General features: G+C 40.7%; 1 protein-coding gene across 2 annotated transcripts in view; it reads right to left on the reverse strand.

The window, feature by feature from the left end:
- Nucleotides 1-2,919: 2,919 nt before the first annotated feature.
- LOC146665724 (ephrin-A5b-like) overlaps nt 2,920-19,115 on the reverse strand; it is an 85,524-nt gene continuing 69,328 nt past the window's right edge. Inside the window, exons 2-5 of one of the 2 annotated variants that reach the window (XM_085413470.1) lie at nt 17,357-17,649; nt 8,179-8,244; nt 7,962-8,042; nt 2,920-5,979 (exon numbers count right to left, since the gene is read on the reverse strand). In XM_085413470.1, the coding sequence (XP_085269596.1) occupies nt 5,855-5,979; nt 7,962-8,042; nt 8,179-8,244; nt 17,357-17,649 (565 nt within the window). In that variant the 3' untranslated portion in view covers nt 2,920-5,854. The remainder of the gene's footprint in view (nt 5,980-7,961; nt 8,043-8,178; nt 8,245-17,356; nt 17,650-19,115) is intronic. The other variant, XM_085413471.1, reaches the window with a different exon arrangement.

Below are 19,115 nucleotides of genomic sequence, written 5' to 3' on the forward strand. Positions count from 1 at the left end.
TAAAGGTAAAACCCTAGAATAATGAAACCCCAACAATCAAACCAACCCCCTTTGAGCAAGCACTTGACAACAGTAGGAAGGAAAAAACCCCTTTTAACAGGAAGAAACCTCTGGCAGAACCAGGTTCAGGGAGGGGCGGCCGCAACCAGTTGGGGGTGAGAAGAGGAAGACAGAGACTAATAATAACTAATAATTAAGATCTGAGTCATCATTGGTGACAACCTCAACCCTAGGCCTAACTTTTACCCAAGTCTAGGAAATACTCAGTCTAGGGTGACTTCAACAAATGCTTTCATGATGAGTTTATTGGTTAAATCTCTAGCTTCAGGCCATACTGAATAAAACACAATGTTTTATAAATTCTGGTCATTATTAGAGTTTGAAGGATTGTCCAGGGTGTGCTCTTGGGCTAACAACCCAATCACAGTCCGAGCCGCCCCTCGCTCTTCACATCTGGTTTCAAAACACCAGGTGAAGGTGAAAACACTTCATAACAGGATTTACGAACAAGTGGCTGACATCACAGAAGCTACAGCCATCTTTTATATGCAATCTATGTTGGTAATCAAGATATTCTGTCCTTTAGGTATATTTACGCATTTCCCATGAAATAAATGTTAAGATTTATTTCAGACACCTTGCCTACATTGTCTCTCCAGGTTATTTAAATTTGGCAAAAACCTTGATCTAGATTATATGAAATGAGCCAGTTAAAGGTTGCAAACTCACCACAGGTACAAAAAGAGGGTAAGAAGGACAGAAATTGAGAAATTAAGTCAGACAGCAGGAGAGGCAGAGCGGAGTGAGGAGCAAAAGAGCGTGTGAGACAGAGTTTTCTTGGCAGAGCTCCCCAAAGCGCTGCACATTCCCTGCAAGATTAATTGAAGCTGTTTCTGTTTTGTGCTTTTTCAGACTGAATTACCTCCAGATTATGGAGAAACAGCTGTTCATCCACTTCCCCCGGACTCGGCCTGTGTGATTATGCACCGAGCGACAACCAAGACAAACATCCAGTGCTTGCTCGCGCTACCGCGACGAAGCTTTCACGCCTTTTTGATGTTCTTTCTGTTTCACAAGCTGTCACTCATTTCCATAATGATTAATAAAACAAATCAGACACGATAATTACAACGACAAAGAAATATTTATTAAATCTTTTTGTTTTAGTTAGTCATAGCTGCTCCAACACGTGTATTTACAAAGAAATTGCCTTTTTTTGTAGTTTTGTAGAAAAATCTAGTGAAGGACTGAGCAGGAAACAGACATTAGAATAGTTTAGATGAGTACAGGAGAGGATGGGACTTGTATAGGCACAAGGTACAGTTACTACAATGTTTTAAAGAAATGTGCAGTTTGGTGGCACATCCACGTCTACTTGGGGGAGGGGAAAACACAGTTGTGGCTAACAAAAAGCTTCCCACTGCTAGATGGACCAACAGAAGAAAAAAAGCACACATCTGTATTTCAGATACAGAGGATGGGAAACAGATGCTGCAAACAGAAACAGTGGTGTTAGCTTGAAGCTACATTATAACAAAATCAGGTTAGAGCATGTTACCCGCCCTCCTCGCAGCACAGTTTGCTCAAAAACACACGAAACATCAGCATTTGAGTGGGACTGTCTTCTTCTGCCACTAACACATTGAGCTTTTACACTGATTATTGTTGTTACATGTCAGAAACAGCTGGAGGTGTAGATAAGCAAACGGAAATAAAGAACATCCTGGACCTTTAAAGACACTTTGGATGCAACAATTTAAAACAAAAAAACAAAAAAAAAAAAAACAAGAGTGGTTTAAGAAAACAAAAGGAAACACAAATTTTTCGAGCTCTTGGACATCCATTTGTACTCTTGTCAGGCCATTTGAGTCATGATTGTAACCGTACTGCATGTTCAATATGTGCCACATTTGCACAAACATATTTTACAGATAGTGGGTGCAATGATGATTCTTGTTTGTTTTTCTTGCTTCATATAAAAGACATATAAAATGAAAGTTTGCATTTTTTTGTATCAAACATTTTTCTTCCCAAAGAACATTAATATGTCAGGTAAATCGCCCTTTAAAAGAGGTGTGGGACGAGAAAAAGGGAGTATCTAACACTGTGTGTTATAACACGCTAACTGTTGGATACACAGTATCCACAAAACAAACAGATTGTTTCGAGGGGTTTCTCAACATGGTGTGGCAGGAGGCGATAATTTCAATGATAGTGGACTTTTAATGGTGGCCAGGCTTAAAAAACAGGACTGATGTTCATGGAGAGGCGAGTGGCCAAGCTGTGACCAAGGAGGAAAATGTTATTTAAATCTTACTAAGCTCTTGAAGAAAATGACAGAAAAGAAATCTGTTAACTAATTCAGACGCGCAGCGTACTTGTTGTGCCGCTATATTAATAACCTTTCACCTCAAACTATTAATTTCCTGAATCTCCTGAAAATAATGCTTTTATACTCTATTCTTGTCTGTCTCAAGTTCTTAGCTTAGTTTTTAATAAGACCTAATATGCTTTTTCTTCATTTCTGTCATGCATATAAACTATTACAATGTTGGGTGCTCACGTGAAGCATGGCTAAAGATTCAAATAATGACATAAGTATGTACAAGTAATCCACGTGAGGCCAAAGCTCAGGCTTCAGATTGCTCTAAACACTGTTTCAGATGAGTTTTTCCTCTTTTGGTTCTGTATGATATCATAGAGGGTGGATAACCCTAATATGGTTGTCTTAGCACAGAAGCCGTGCACAGAAGTAATTATAAATTAAATAAGTTATAATTTAAAGGGACACTCCACCAGTTTTAAACATCAGCTTCAGTTTACCAGCCATTCTGAAAGAGTGGTCCTTGTATCTGCCAGGAACAGAGGATCAAATTGAAAACTCAAAGCTATTAATTTTTTTTGGTCTTGTCTTCGGTATTTAAGGGAGCAACTTATAAACTATGCAACAAGTTACACACTGTTGTTTTTCTTCTATGCCACAGGTGTCCTGCACTATAATGGAGTGTTAGGGCCAGATTTAACTACTTACACTACTTATGCTTGTAGACTGAAATCATTACCCCAGTCGCCCAACTTTTTCAACATATTAGTGATACACATATTTATAACAGAACTAAAACAAAAGTCCCAAAAGTATATGTTTGAAAACCTCCAGAGGTATCTCTTTCTGGTTATTTAATAAAAACTTTATGCAAGAAGTATTTTCTTTCTACAAACACCACGTAGCAAGCAAGTGACGTCTTATTACGTGCTCGTGACATGGCATACCTGCCTCAGATGAATCTGATGTTAGCTAACTGCATGCATTCTTTAACTGGCTGTTGTAATTTGAAAAAAATAGTTGCTGCTCAAAAGAAGGTTTGCAAAGAAAATTTCTGCCAAGTTTTTTAGATGTATATTTTTGGCGCCTTTTGAGGATAACATAGTTGAGTTCCATTATATTCAAGATAAATCTGGGCAGTCTATCTCTAAGCCAGGGCAACTCAAGTGGGGGGGACCAGTGAAACTACATTATATGTGTACAATTATTGAAAAGGTTTTTGTTAATTAATAGAAAATGTCTTTTTTTTTTTCTTTTACTGTGGACTGGACAAAAAATGAAAATTTTAAAGTAGTTTGTGGAAAACAGGAACTTTTCTGTCATTTATATTTTGTCTATTTTTGTATGTTATAGTGTGAGTGTGTGTGTGTATGTGGGAGAGGGGGGGGGGGGGTCTTTATCAATAGAAAAAGCTGTAAAACATGTAAAAATACACTTAACCTTCCATTTAGTTTCCTTTGCCACGGGCCAGAATGGGCCAGGGGCCCACCCCTGATCTAGATGTATATTTAGCACAGGAGCCAGTCAAATAAAATATTTGCATCTCTTTTATTTGCATCTTTGAACCTAAAAAATATGCTATGTAATTACTATCTTTTCTTACCAAAGCTTCAGTTTCTTTCCCTAACTTGGTTTATTTTAACCCAAAGTGGCCCTAACACTCCCGTGCTTCCAGCAAGCAGGCAGTACAGGTGTTGTTCTTTAGCAGTGACATTAGCAAGGCTGTGTTATTTGGCGCTGAGTGAATGTGACAGTAGGATCTGTTTACCACATGTTCCTGCCACATGAGGAGAAAATAGAAGAGCATTATTGATCTCAGCAGGGGCACTACAGTTCTTCACATCTCGCCCTCTTCGTCTCTTTCCCCCCTTCTCTCAGGTCAGTTTCAGTTTGCCCCAAGAGAACAGGACACCACCTCGTGTTTATTCCATCTCCCCTGGTGGTCGATTTTTTCATTCCAGAAATAACTGGTACGAGGGTGCCCCCGGTGTATTTTCTGTACAGATGCCACTTTACACGACATCAAAGAGGGTAAATGAATCACAGTCCCGACCATCCTACGCACACTTCTTCCACCTGCTTTGTAATTCGCCCACCATCTCACTGAAACTTTTTTCGCCACATAAAATTTCTACTTTATTTTAGGGAAGAGAATTCTCCCTGATTTAGAAACAAAGAAAAAATGGACCTCATGTTAGGCATGGACACATCCCTGAACTTTGTAGGAACTTTGCCTTCTATTTACAATAGTTTGTGTTATGACAGTGATTCACAAAAACAATAGTGTAACAGTAAAACTACATTTGTGACATTCATTTAATGACATTTCAAACACAAATATTCTACGATTTCTACACCCTGATAGCACATCAGACTTTTTTTTCCCTCTTCTTCCCGGACTTTGTTAAAAACAATTAAAAACCATCATCAGCGAGCAGTCCAAACAGATACGTAAAACTGTGTGGTTGTTTTTTTTTTTGTTTAATGGTATCAAATTAACTGTGGGTAATATAAACTAACTTAACGGGTAAGGGTGTTTGTTTTTTATTGCCTTTCTACTGTACTTACAGACTGAACCAGAACAGAAAAAAGCACAAGGACTTCACAATAAATAGGAAAATACATTTCGCCAGGCAAAAGACCGTATCGTTGTCTACGCGCCATTCAAATATTTTACTGTACACCCGTGTTGGCTGCTACAATTGAGTTATGTGAATTATTAAAAAATAAAACAAACACATACATTAATCAACCATTAAAATTGCCTCCTATCCAAACACTAAAAGATGAGTGCTTCTTTAACTTTTTCCTTTTTTTAAATCTCTCATAAAGGGTCCTCCACAGTCTGAGACAATGCATCCCTTTTAACCTGAGAGAGAGGTTAATCCATCAAAGGCCCGCCCCGTACCTCCACGCCTGTACCAACAGTCTCCAACAAATAGCATCTTTCTTTGTTTTCCTTTTTGCCGATGTGCCGCTCCAGGATCTTCTTCCACGTTGAAGTGAGATTTAATCATGTTACATGTTGGAGGTTATGTAATGTAAAAAACAAAACAAAAAACAGAGTTCATCTGTAAACTTCAGAGGGGTCCTGCTGTGCTTCTTTGCCATTCGCGTTAAAAAGTGTACTGATTGTGTAGACATTGTGTCCTGTGTGTTTATATGTTTAAAAGCATGTTTCTGTGCTTGTTTTAAATGCAAAAAAAAAGGTGTAATATCTGCATACTTTAAATGGTAGAGAGGCGAATAGGTAAAAGACGCTTTCACCTTGGGGCGCCACGACCATCGGCACTCGCCAGAAAGTCAAAAATCAAACTAGTTGGCATTTTACAAAGTCAAAAAACATCAAAGGCTTCAGCACCGAAGTCCCTTCCTCTCTCTTTGTAATGAGAGATTGTCAGTGATTTGTTTTAATTTTTTTTATTTATTTCATTTTTTCTTTTAAAAGTGCTCCTTGAGGGGAGAGGTTGCAGGGTAGAGCGGCCTGTGCTCCAGTTAGGACAGTCCATCCCTGATTTCTACATCTCGCTGCTATAAAGACAAGATGACAGCCAGGAGTATGAGGGTGGAGCTGAGCAGGAGAACTGAAGTCTGGCACCGTCCAGCGGAGTTCACATCCCTTCTTGCTGGCTCTGGTGACTCGTGACTGACACCATCTAAGAGCAAACAGATGAAAATGCACACTTAACAGGGAAAGCTGAAATTGTGTGATGATTTTGAGTAGAAGGCTCCCTCATGCAAAATTTTGATTGTGTATTTTAACCTCCTAAGACCTGCACTCTTCCACGGCATGCATTTTTCATTTCTCTTTGATATTTGGGCATATTGGGAACCAATGAATGTAAAAACAAAGAATTACCAGATTTTTTTTTTTACCTGATTTTTGTTTCTAAGAAAAATGAGAGCCACATATGAGGATATTCGTTTAAAATTTCAATAAAATTTCGTAAGTGGATATCAGGTAGACCTTCCTTGTAGAGCAAAATTGAGTATTTTGGTCTAAATAACCCAAAATGGGATGTCCACATATGTGGACGCCAGGTCCTAGGAGGTTAATACAGTTTCATTTATATATGGCCCAGCCACCTCAAAGCACTTTATATTGTAAGGCAGAGACCCTACAATAGCACATAAAACATCAACAATCAAGCACCTTTAAGCAAGTGCTTGGTGACAGTGGGAAGGAAAAACTCCCTTTTAACAGGAAGAGCCCTCCAGTAGAACCAGACTCAGGGAGGGGGGCCTGCAGCGACTGGTTGGAAGGTGTATTTGACCCACTAATGAATCGTTAGCAGACCAGCCGTGTGTGGTTAAATTGCTGTCCTGCAGAAGTTACGTTTCTATTTATGAAGAATTTTCTGAATTTCTGTTTCATATCTATGAGGTTCTGGTTGGACTGAATATAGTTTTCTGGTTAATACAAATTGCGATTATTGCTAATTTTAATCTCCAACAGATTGCCTGTAACTTGACCCAATTCAACCACAAATTGGTAGCAGATTGAGTCTGTCTTTTACAGTCAATGAGATTGCGAGTTCATTGCTAATGGTGGCAATAATTTTGGCCATGGTCTCCAACCACTGTTTTCCCTTTTGTGACAGAAATATCTTAAAAGGCAACAAATGATTCAGAAAGAGCTTTACAAATGTTTTATATAGAGATGGAGCCCAAGAAAGTCCCACCAGCAACAGAGAAGGAAAGAGTCATGGTTTTCGACTGCCTTTTTTTTTTAGCTTAGAGGCCTCCTTGTCATGTCTAACTGCTATCAAAAGTCAACTGATAAATGCCTAAAAGCTGCAGTTTGGTGGGATGCACTAGAAACACGTTGAAGAACAAAGAACTGAGCTTTTCTAAACTAATGAACAAAACAACGAGCCTTGCATGTGACAAAAGTGGATCCCAGGCATAAGACAAGCGGCACTAAAAGATTAAATTAAGCTTAAAGCAAATTTTGACAATATTTAACCTGTATGCAGTGAGTAATGTTGCTATATTTACAAATGCCTTAACTAACTAGCCTGCTAACACACAGCTAACTAAGCTTTTTATTGCCTTATTCGAAATGCTGGGTGCTAAAACAATGTCCTGTCATAGAAGATGGCTAAAAACATCAGATTTTGCTAGTTCCTTGTTATGGGTGCAATTTTTTAGAGTTACGCCTTGCACCTAATACCTTAACTCTATTCAAAGCTCCATCTAAAAAAATCTATCCATTTGCCCTATGTCCAAGTTTTTTTCTTTCATGTCTATGTCACCTGATACTGCAGCCACCAAAGACTCCAGGAAGTCACGACACCTAGTCAAGACACGACACCTACATTTAACTGAATTAAAAGGAGCCGCCATTTTTTTCTGCTAATCATAGCTAACCTACTTCATCCTCCAGCTTTGTATTTAAGTGACACACTGGGAAATAGCGATGCAAATCCAAGTCTCGGTATATCACGATTACCTGAATGCCAGTCAATCAACTAAATTTTTGTCGATTATTTTATTGACTAACGTCATCCAAACCTCTGACTCGATGGTTAATCTGTCCATCACCACGTGTTCAGAATAATCTTTATCTATCCCACATGATTCCGTCACCATCACACACTGACAAACATCATGAACTGTACAGTATATTCCCACCAACCTCCAGGTTCTAGGGAGTTGTGACTATTATCATCAAAATTGACTCCTTCTTCCACGGTCCCAGAGTTTTTCACACAATTGTCTAAGAGAAACAAAGAGGAGAGAGGAGATGTGTAGATTAGACGAGTTGAACGTCACACGCGCGCAGTCCGATCACACGCTGGCACACATAAAGAATGGAAAACCAGGCAGAGCAGACACAACAATCTGGGACTCACTCTGAGGCCTGACGAAGACTTTGAGTCGAAGGCAGCTCCTTCTTCCTCTGTCGTCAGAGATGGAGGCTGTGGACACATCACACGGAGTTAAGAAACAAAGGCACTTCAAACATGCCAGCTTCAGTTTCAGATATCGAAATACCTTCTTTGATCTAATCTACTGCTGCGTGATCAGGGGAAATGTCATTCTGAATTAAAATGTCAGTTAAAATGTCACTATTATTACCACACTTGAACTTCTTAATTTGACAAAAGATACCTTTATACTTTGCAATAAAACAGCTTTGAGAGCACGAGTATCAGCGCTGCACCCTATCAGGCTTCATTCTAACACGCAACCCAAACACCAGCCACTCAGATGTGCCGGTGCTAAAGAGAGCTTTGCAGTTTACAGACATGTGTCTGGAAGTTGGGGGCAGAGTCAAAACTATTTGAAACAACTGGCAATGTGGGCTATACTTGTTCACGTTTGCGCTGTTGTTGAGTCTTTAACTCGCCACCTGCAGCATAGAAGATAAAAGTCAAAACACAAAGAGCTTTGTAGTGCTGTGAAACCAAGCATGAAAAATAAAAAATCTCCAGCCATTGTTTGTGCTTCTCATCCATGTCTTTGATGGTTTATCTTTGTGCATTCCCCTTTCTGTTTAGCAACCAATCTGCACATGACCTATGTGCAGTTTTGTCGCTGTCGTCTCCCTAGCCTCTATAATGGTTACAATCCCCATAATTATTGTTTCTGTATAACCAATGTGCTACACAGACAGACACCTATATCAGGCCACACATCCAAATTAAGTAATTGCATTTAACAGTAGACAACTCCAGCTTGATTATAGCATGCTTTAAAATGTTTTGGTGGTGTCTTTAGCTAAAGCCTTTGTGGAAACTGGCCAAGTATGACATGCATATTTTTAATAATGATTCTAAAAGGGATCCAACGATGGTAAATGGGCGCTTTTAGAAGCAATCATACCTCTTGTATCCCTCTTGCAAATCCAGCACCAGCATTGCAACGCAAAAACTGCTGGGTCCAAATTTAGACCTACTGACATTAGTGGCAACGGAAAGGACTACCAGGATTGGCAGATGCAGCACACAAAGACATACAACTTAAGCTTGTAATGCTGCACAATAATGGGTTCTCAAAGCTAGAAAGGTTCTGCACCAACAAAGCAACTGCACTGCAGGAAAAGAGTTCTTTGTTACCTGAATCTGTGGAACCAAATCTAACCATCCTATTGCAAAATTATAGGGACTGGAGTTCTTTAAACCACTGAGATGGGTAACGATGGATGTGTGATGTGATGGAAACTGTTTACTTTGCTCTTAGTATCGAACTGTATTTAGCTGACATCGAATGTCTGGTCATAACTGTGATCACCCTTTAAAAAAAACTGGATACTTCTTGTATTGCTGTTTGTGTTTGATATTCAAGGAGTTTGGCTTTAAAAAAAGGACGTTTTACCAGTTTTGAAGCTTTGATATTTTCAGCCTAGTCATATCAGCGAAATACTTTATTTGTAGTCGGACCTTCTGCATTTGCATTCTTCAATAACTCCGAATCACCCAAGTCCCAGATGAAGTTGCTCAAACTGCCTAATTATCTGATAATGAACCCTATTGTAGGGAAAATTATTAACAGGTAACCGTGGTGTTTGCAGTATTCCTGATGTATTACCTAAAAAAGCCAGACCATTTCTATGACATGCTCCACAGCCATGACCAGTGGAGGCACAGAGAGCTCTCTAGACAGCAGAAAGGTAAAAAAAAAAATTGCATAGCTACATTACAAGATTGCTTTTCTGTTCCAAATCCACTCGACGTTATCTATTCGCATTCACTTTGCGGCCTCTTAGCTCTCTAAATCTACCTTCATTCATAAACATCAGCGGAGCAGTAGAAACGAACAATCTGACAAGGTCGATTGTTTCTCCATCAGAGGTATTCCACTCTTATCTCCCTTTAAATTCGGTCTGAAGAGCTTTATCTCGGTGTCTGAACTTCCCTCTCATCCTGATGTAAAAGCATTTCTGCTCTATATTTTATGTCAATGTCACCCTCGTATTTCCAAGTCTAATTTGGCCAGGGGCAGTCATTTCTGCAGATGTGTGGCACGCTGTTATGCTCACCTTCGAAATCTCATTTTCTTTGGTTCCTGATTGTGAAAGGCAAAGATTAGAATTTGTGTGTGTGCCTGCGTGTGTTTCTGGGGTTGGGCATGTTTGCTGTGATTGTTTTCCCGAGCTAACAAAACTAATTAGTTTTCAAGTAGTACCGGGGTCCGAGCAGCTAATAGAGCGCTGAGGGTGTCACCAGCTGTGACGAATGGTTTGCACTTTTCTCAATAATATATTTTGCTTTTCTTTTTCTTGCCTTCTTATCTTAGTCCCACAATATTTTTTCCTCTCTTTCTCTAGCTTCGCCTCACATGTCTTGATACAGCGACCTCTGCCATTTCCTGCTGCCTGTCAAGTGTCTGAAACTGCTCTTGATCTGACCGTTCAAACACACACACGCCCTAGATGACTTGATAAGCATGCATGTGCGCATGTATGTATGTTGTGGTTCCTGTATGTACATCTGTGCAAAGAGGTCTCCACAATTTGTCCACGGACACTTGGCTACCCCGTCACGCAGACCCTCCATGTGATAGATTCTAGCCCAGCGGTAAATTCCTGATAAAAGTAAACCATGTCGGTATTTCCAGTTGCAGATGACCTGGGGCGTCATATTTCAAAAAGGCATTTTATCAGATGCTGCGCGGCTGTGAGAGGAGATAAAAATCATCTTTAAACTTTACCATGAGAGAAATATTGGAAGTGAAGCAGCAGAGGGAGGAAATGAATGACAGAAACGTTGTCAATCACGCTGCTTCTGTCTGTGTCCGCGGGTATTGAGTAACTTACCTCACAGCCCAACGGTGGCTGGAACAGAACTTGAGTGAACTGAACTCGACTGGCCAGACTGACTCTTTATGTCGCTCATGCTCCTTATGTCTAGCTTTCCTTGGCTTTTGTTATCTCACTCTAACTTTGCTCAATGGCTATAAAAAGTTTATTTCTGCATACTTGCACGGAACGTCTGGAAGGACACAGACAAAAACAATTGTCCCAACTTTCCATCCGAGACATTCTTTTAATCTTATCGGATTCGAGCTGCAACTAAGATAAGAATCATTTTAGCCTTTAAAATAACTTCTTGATTATTTTTCCATTAAATTATTACTTCTTTTTTTTTTACAAAACATTTGAAAAAAGTTGAAATGAAAACCTAAAAGTTATACGTATACTGTACTGCCAATGACTTATTAAAGTACTGAAACACAATTTAAACCCACTTGATCTGCAGACACTGCAGTCATCCTGTGACAAACAAGCAGTTTTTATAACTTTCATCAAAAACCTGTAAATTTCAGCCCATCCTCCCACCCATGCCCCCTTTTTAAAAAGATTCTGTTATGTCAAAGGTAAGTATAAGGTGTTCTCTGGTGATTGTGATGCAACAGGCTTAGGCAATAGTTGGGCCTTAGTGACACAGACCTAGAGACTGCTCAGTGACCCACTCTCAACCTCCAGTCACTAGTGGAAAATATTGGCAAGTGATTACAGGAAGCTCCCACTTGTCGCTATGTAATCAGTTGCAAACAGTGTGTGGCAAAGTAAAAACTGTGCCTTCTTAAACAAACACATTTTAAGAGGCGTGCCTTTTACTGTGAAGCCAAACAGTCTCCGCTTCTGGTTTGTATCACATTTTTTACAGTTTGACTACCACTTACTGAATAGTTGGTTTGTTGGTTTGCGAGTTTTTGCAGCCGAGTTGGCGTCTTCAATGCAAACCACAGGCAACCGTCGCAATCTGCTATTAACCGAAGCAAATCCCAAGAAGATTTTCGGCACCTCTTTGAGACCAATTTGAGAAAGCAGCGGGAAGCAAGCTACAGCAATATCTAACCAACCAAGTGTGGAATACACAATGTTCATGAAACTCAAGCTAAACAACAGAACTGGTCCGTTAGTGAAGCCTTAGCCCAGATTATACTTCATGGACATGGACAGCTGAAGACCCGAGTAATCATTCCTGTTATATCTCCTTGACCTCCGATTGTGTGGTTGTGTGGATGAAAAAACAGTCAGGCATGGGTACTGTCAGATGACAAAATTTACATCACTGGAACCCGAGCAGAACCTAACGGACTCGCAGACGCGGAAAGTATAATTCCTGCTTCAGACAAGCCTACACAGACGCTCACTGAACCTAAAAAATGGGATTTAGTACCTAAACCTACCCGTGAACAAAAGCAAAAAAGGTGAAAAATGCAAAACACAAAGTTTACAAGTGGTTTCCTTACTGACACACTTGTGATTTACTCCACTGTCATCCTTCAACCTTGTGGACTTTGTAGCTTTTAGAGGAGGACTGTTATCTCTCAGCATCCAGTATTGCTGCAGGCTGTGCCTTAATGCACAGCCAAAGAAAACCCTCTGTGACAGCAGAGGTATGTGATAGAACTACAGTAACTGACACCCTGGGTTGAGACAGGCTTGGAAATAATTTCTCATCAATTTAAAATTTGTAAACCTCATTGCTACTCTTTGCTATTAAAACTATTCAGTTGAAAGTGAAAGTTTCCTACTTTCCATGTGAGCACCAGCCAGATCAGTCAGACAATCAGCAGTGGGCATACACAAAAAGGAAGTGGAAGGGAAAAAAAAGAATAGCCTCCGGAGGGATAAACAAAGCTGCTCTTATTTACCTTTGGCAGGTGACCATGGTGTACGCCTCAAAATGCACTCTGTGGTGTCATATATCAGTAGATCCTGTTATGCATTGGTTTTTTTTTGTGTCCTTTAGATAACTTGTTATTCCTTTGATCTCTTTTTTTTCTAATGTACAGTTGCAAAACTGTTTAAGAATCTTTTCTTTTCTTGTATTTCTTACTCCCTGGCATTAGGTCACAATGTTACTCTCTCATCGCATTCTCTCACCCTCCTCCTCTCCTGCCTTGCCACCATCGCTTCACAGATTCCACCACACACATGCAATTACCCGACCGTCTCTGCTCCTTTCTCTTGTGTCTACCACTGAGGTCACAGTCTGGGTTTTCTTTCCTCAAGCAACACAGCCGTGCTTCCCCATGACTGTAACTCCAGCTCTGCCTGCAACTCTAGACCCCAGCTATAGTCAGGTCATCTGACGACGAGACAACGGTAAACCTCCCGGTCACGCGCTTAGACACGCTTTGCACATTCAGTCATGTACTGTGTGGACTGAATCAATGCAATCGCATAGTCCAAACCTGCAGCACATATTCCATATCTCTAAACAGACTGGGATGGCGTGTAAGGCTGGGCTTCAGTGTGACTCTGAGGTAAATTAAACAAATCCTGAAATAAATACTCTGGGAAGAGATGTTTTTCTTGTGGTTTATCTTGGGGAACACAGCCCTTTGTTTTTGCGTTAGCAGCGAGGAGCTAAAGGAGAACTGTTGGGGTCCTGTGCTGCCGAGGTTCACGTCATTATCAATGTAGATCTGCGCTGGCTGTACGGAGCGGGACTCGGGCGTTTGAAGCAGGAGGGCTTTACAGGGAGACAGTCATCTCTCTCACGCGGGGAGAGCCAGACTCTCAACTGTCTCCTCTGAAAATTGGATTTCTATCCCCTGAGATTAGGATCAGGCTTCCCTTGCTCCACTGTGGCTCTATTAGAAAAACATGCCGCCCTCTGAGGCCAGGAGAAGCTTGCAGCAAAAACCTCGTCATCATACTGGTGACCTTTGACCTTCTAGGACTAGCCATAGTACTGATCTCACACCAGGATGGCTTTCCCCTAAGAGTCTGTCTGTCTGTCTGCCTGAAGGGTTGGTCCACATGCAGCTGCAGGTGTCATCCATTTGACATGCACCCCCCTCCGTTTGCCAAGCCTAAGGCGAGTGACAATCACTGCAGAGGAGGACAAAGGAGTATCTGTCTTCACTGAGACGAGCAAGCATGAACACTCCTCTCAATATGTCATTTACATGCCCACACAACAGCTTCTCAAACCACATGTATAACACCGGTATTAACTATCAACTATTGTTAGGCTTTGCCGGTGCAGGATAATGTCAACATGCAATATGACACTGATATCAGCAGCTGATAAAACAGTGTTTAATGTAACGCAGCCAGGATTTCGGAATCTGGAGAAGAAAACCCGGATCCATCTGGAAAAATATGGGTTTCTTGTATAAACAGAAATATTTTTTTTTGTCATTGGTATAAATTTCAGGATTTCACGGCTCATTTGAAACTTAAAAAACACAAACGATCGCTTAAAAACGTCAAATGTACATGTCTGTAGACATACCAAAAAAAAGATATTTGTTTACCATGCTTAAAGTTTTGTTGGTGTGCTGGTTAAAGTCAAGCTAATGTTAACCATTACACTGTATAGAAACTTAAATCTCCTTTCTGCTAATATTTTTCTTTTTTTTTTGTGGTAAATACAAACACAAAAATACTTTTGTCCATCAATAGTTGCACAAACATTTAGTTACATTTAGTTAGAAAAGCACTTTATTAAACAGACTGCACCCTACTTCCCCAGCACTCAACAGGAAATATTACTGGTCTCTAAGCATTTAGATGCTAAAGGGAGAGGTAAGTAACCATGCTTGGTGGAGACCAAAATAAGAGCAACAATTCACATTTACCCACTTGCACACATTCATCCAGTGCTTCCTTTATGCTAAGGTGCCCTGTCTAACATTCACACGCACACTCTGGTTGATGCACTCAAGGCTCAGTATCTCGCCCAAGGATCCTGCAAAACATAGACTGGAAGTGTCAGGGATTAATCCACCGACCTTTCAACCTGTAGGTGACCCGCTCTACCACCTGAGCCACAACTGCTCCAAAAAAAGAGAATGATTATTAGAAAAACATAAAGAGTTAATGGAAAGAGTTAATTCAATTCAATTTTCAATTCAATTTTATTTATATAGCGCCAAATCACAACAAAAGTCGCCTCAAGGCGCTTCATAGATACAGAGAAAAACCCAACAATCATATGACCCCTTATGAGCAAGCACTTTGGCGACAGTGGGAAGGAAAAACTCCCTTTTAACAGGAAGAAACCTCCGGCAGAACCAGGCTCAGGGAGGGGCGGAAGGGAGGAAGACAGGATAAAAGACATGCTGTGGAAATAAAAGACATGCTGTGGAAGTTAAAAGCTCACTTTGGAGGCAATGGTATTTTGAAGCTTCCAGCACAGCCAAGGGTCTTCCAGGACAAGGCTTCCCTTTCAGTCACACTGGTTAATATATATGAATACATATAAGTTAAAATGATGAAAAGCTAAATCATTGTCAAGTGATGGCTTGTATTTTTTTCCTTAGCTCTATGCATCGCCAAGCTAAAGCCTGCTCAAATCTGATGGGAATCAAGGTGGACTATTAAACACAACCAGAGAACTTCCAGTACCAAAAATCTTGTCGCTTGCCTAATGCTTCTGTGTACTCACACGCAAATATCTCCTGACATTGATTCTTTCCACATCATCTGAGACTTGCCATTCATCATCACTAAACTTGACAGTCCATCCATCCACCCACCAGATTTCAAATAATGAAATATTTAAAGAGATGGACACAAAATAAACATACAGCTGCAATTCATTATACACGGTCTGAGATTTACATGTTTCCATGTTGCAGAAGTACCTCTGCAACCAGCATTTTCCCTGACTACAGACACATGAGATGTTCTGCCTGTAGGGCATTGGTATTCTCCTGGAGGTGTCTGTCATTTGTCATTTAATCCTGTGGTCAGACCCTGTGTTCTCAGAGGAAAAAGAAAAGAAACAAGTATCTGATTGATGAGTCATGAATCTGAGTCAGCAAGATAAAGTCCATATGGCTTTGTGCAGTTTCGGGCATATGGACTGTCTCTCTGCCTTTCTTCTCTCTCTTTCGATGATCAATCATCATCAATCTGCAGAAAACCTTGGCTTCTGTCAGTTCAGTGCCAACTCAACAAATGCAGCAGAATTAAGCAATCTATAACTTTTCTTATCCACATCTGAGGAACTGCAACAACATCAACAATTCTTTGGCAGCACTATAAATACAACGCAATCTCCCTAAACAATAAAGAGAATGGAGTCAAACAGACTAGCCAATTGACACAGAGATCCAACAGAAACATCCAGTGACGGGTAATATATCACAATACAAAATACTGCAATGAAAATACAGAATGAGATCCGGTAGAACTCGCAGGACGGCAGTCTTGATGATATTAAGATCCCAGATGCTAGCACGGGGAAACATCCATGGAAGGAAAGGAATGTTCTGGTGTCACCTTTGATCTGGCTGTGTCGTTAAAGTTTCCGAAATATTTTCTTACAATAAAAGTGGAAATTATTGTTTGACGGGTTAAATCAGTGACCTCAGTCTGGAGGCAAGGCTGCCAAGCTGCACTAGCACTGTGGGGGAAGTATGGGAAATAAGCTTTCTACATATTCTCTATTATCTTATTATCTTTGTTGTGATGCCAAAGCAGTCTTTCCGCTTACTCTTCCACTCCTTATTAATGTCAGTACCAGTGAGGGTCTTTCCCGACCACAAGTGTCAGCTAAATACCTCAAATCTACCATCGAGCGCTCTGTGTCTCATTTAGTCCATGTCTTCTGGCCCTGCAGGGCACTGACTTCACTTATGAAAACATGACTTCCCAGCTGCTTGTTTTCCCCGAGTCTTCTCACGAGGAGGAGAAAACTGAGCTCAGCCAGTCAGCAACAAACGGCACCTCGAGCGAGACCTCAACAGTAGAGATACTTTGTTCCCTCTGGCTTGTGTTTTGGTTTGGCCCTGGTTCCAAGGACTTGCAAAACAATATTTGAACACTGATGTCTTTTTTGCGAAATTCCAAGATAACTTTCATACTGGTCTACAGATGTGTTTCATACTTGGAGCTTCTTATTGTGGTGACGTGTGCACATAGTATACCTGTACCACTGAGTTAGCAGCAATACCAAAATAATAACTTCTTGGTTTGTAGAAAATTACTGAAATTAAGAGCTTTGAATTTCTATAATGTGGACTAATTTGATGCATAAAAAATGAGAAAAAAAAAAGAAATTGGATCAAGCATTTAATTCTAACTGCAATGCTAGCAATATCCAAAAGGCAGATACTCACAGATATAATAATACTCTCTGCCAGGGCGAAACTCAAAGCCTAAGGAGAAGGGCGTAAAGAGCTGGAATTTCTCTGAGAACTTGAGCGGTCCGTTTGGCGACAGAGGCCTGTTGCACTCCCAACGCTTGAAGCCCTTGGAGTTGTGGTCGCATGAGCTGTAGCCGTCGTAGTTCACCATGTAGAGGACGTAGCGCTCTGCTCGATCATCAGCAACTGGGCCGATGTAGTGCGGACAGTAGATGTCAAGGTAGTCATTGATGCAGACGTCGATGTGGTAGTCACCCCGGTAGAATCTGGAAGGAACAGAAGAAACATAACCGCCATGAGTGTTAAAAGACAGACATAGCTGCAGGGTCTGAAAAGCGAAGCCAGTACGGAAGAGCTTTGAAACCTGCATTCTTGTTAATGGGCACCTTGGGGCAATACAGCTGGTGGGTGGTGGTGGGGGGAAATAAGGCTTCCTGTCCTATAGAAATCCATGGGAAAAAGACCCTCAGCCTCAACCTCTCAACACTTTCCTGATGAGTTAATGGGCTCAGTCACTCATTTTGGGTCATGAATAAAGTCCATTCTGTACATTTTGGTCATTCTAAGAGCGAGAAAGAAGGACTGTCCACGATATGCACACTGGCTATCGACTTGTGGTTGAAAAGTCATTACTCAGTAAGTATGCGGTTTCACAATCAGATCCAACACTCCCTTGACATGTTTCAAAACACCAAGATGACTATAGTGAAAACATCTCGTTTCTTCATAATAGGATGTTACTAATCAGTTGGTGACATTACTGTAACTGCTGTCTGTGGTTTAATGTGGGAGCCTTTATTCAGGCAGGTAAAGCGTCAGTTTTATTTTTTCACCTGCAACAATATTTATAAACCCCACTGGGATTTTTACCAGGCCCAAACCTTCAAGGTTAAGTCCCTGATTCCATAATAAAGAAAAAAAGCCAACTGTGCAAATGTTATCTGAGGAATATTTTAGTGTCAAATCCTGAACCACATTTGGCATACATGACTGAAAAAAAAGCAAGACTTTTTGGAATATTTGTCTTTATAATCAAGAGTGAGGGCAGGTTTTATGTTGCAGCAATAATGCCACCATACTTGGTTTATTATTGGCTGTAATGATTGTTCTGCACATTTACATGAAGAGATGATTCCCCTGGCAACATCATACAAAGTGTGACTACTGGTCTTGACCTTTCAAATCATGTATTTGCCTAATGAAGATACACTGAGCATGCATGCTCTCTGCAGCTGCCTGGTTTGTGCTGTTCTTCACATTTAACATTCAGATCCCCTGAAGCAGTGCTTTGCTAAAGGGTACACCAGGAGCAGCTGTTTAAGTGTGCAGGAAGTTATTTATTGATTTGTTTGGGGAGTCTCTACCCATCATGTTCACCGATGATGCGTTTCCCTAAAGAGTTGTGAATACAGCAATACCTGATGACAAGTGGTGAAAAGTTGGGCAACTCAACAAGGCCACAGCTGAAGAAAAAGTGCTCAGGCTGGACCGTCAAAAAGATGCACGCAGGCTCTGGTTTTGTTTACATGATCTCATCATGTCAGCCTTAATCATCCCCAGCATCTTGTGAGATTCAACTGAGTTCGTCCGCAAGGCACCCGCCTGAGCAGAAAGCTCTCCTGACACATGCTAGTCACTCCTAAGCCATATATCAATGTTAGTACTCAGCAGCAATGACTTATGCTGGAGCTGAAATTAAAGTCCCCTAGCATTACAGGACTAATCCCCCTGG

This window comes from Rhamphochromis longiceps, linkage group LG7 (genome assembly GCF_057381845.1).
Source record: "Rhamphochromis longiceps isolate RC_006_pf linkage group LG7, R_longiceps_female_GT1.1, whole genome shotgun sequence".
Lineage (NCBI taxonomy): Eukaryota > Metazoa > Chordata > Actinopteri > Cichliformes > Cichlidae > Rhamphochromis > Rhamphochromis longiceps.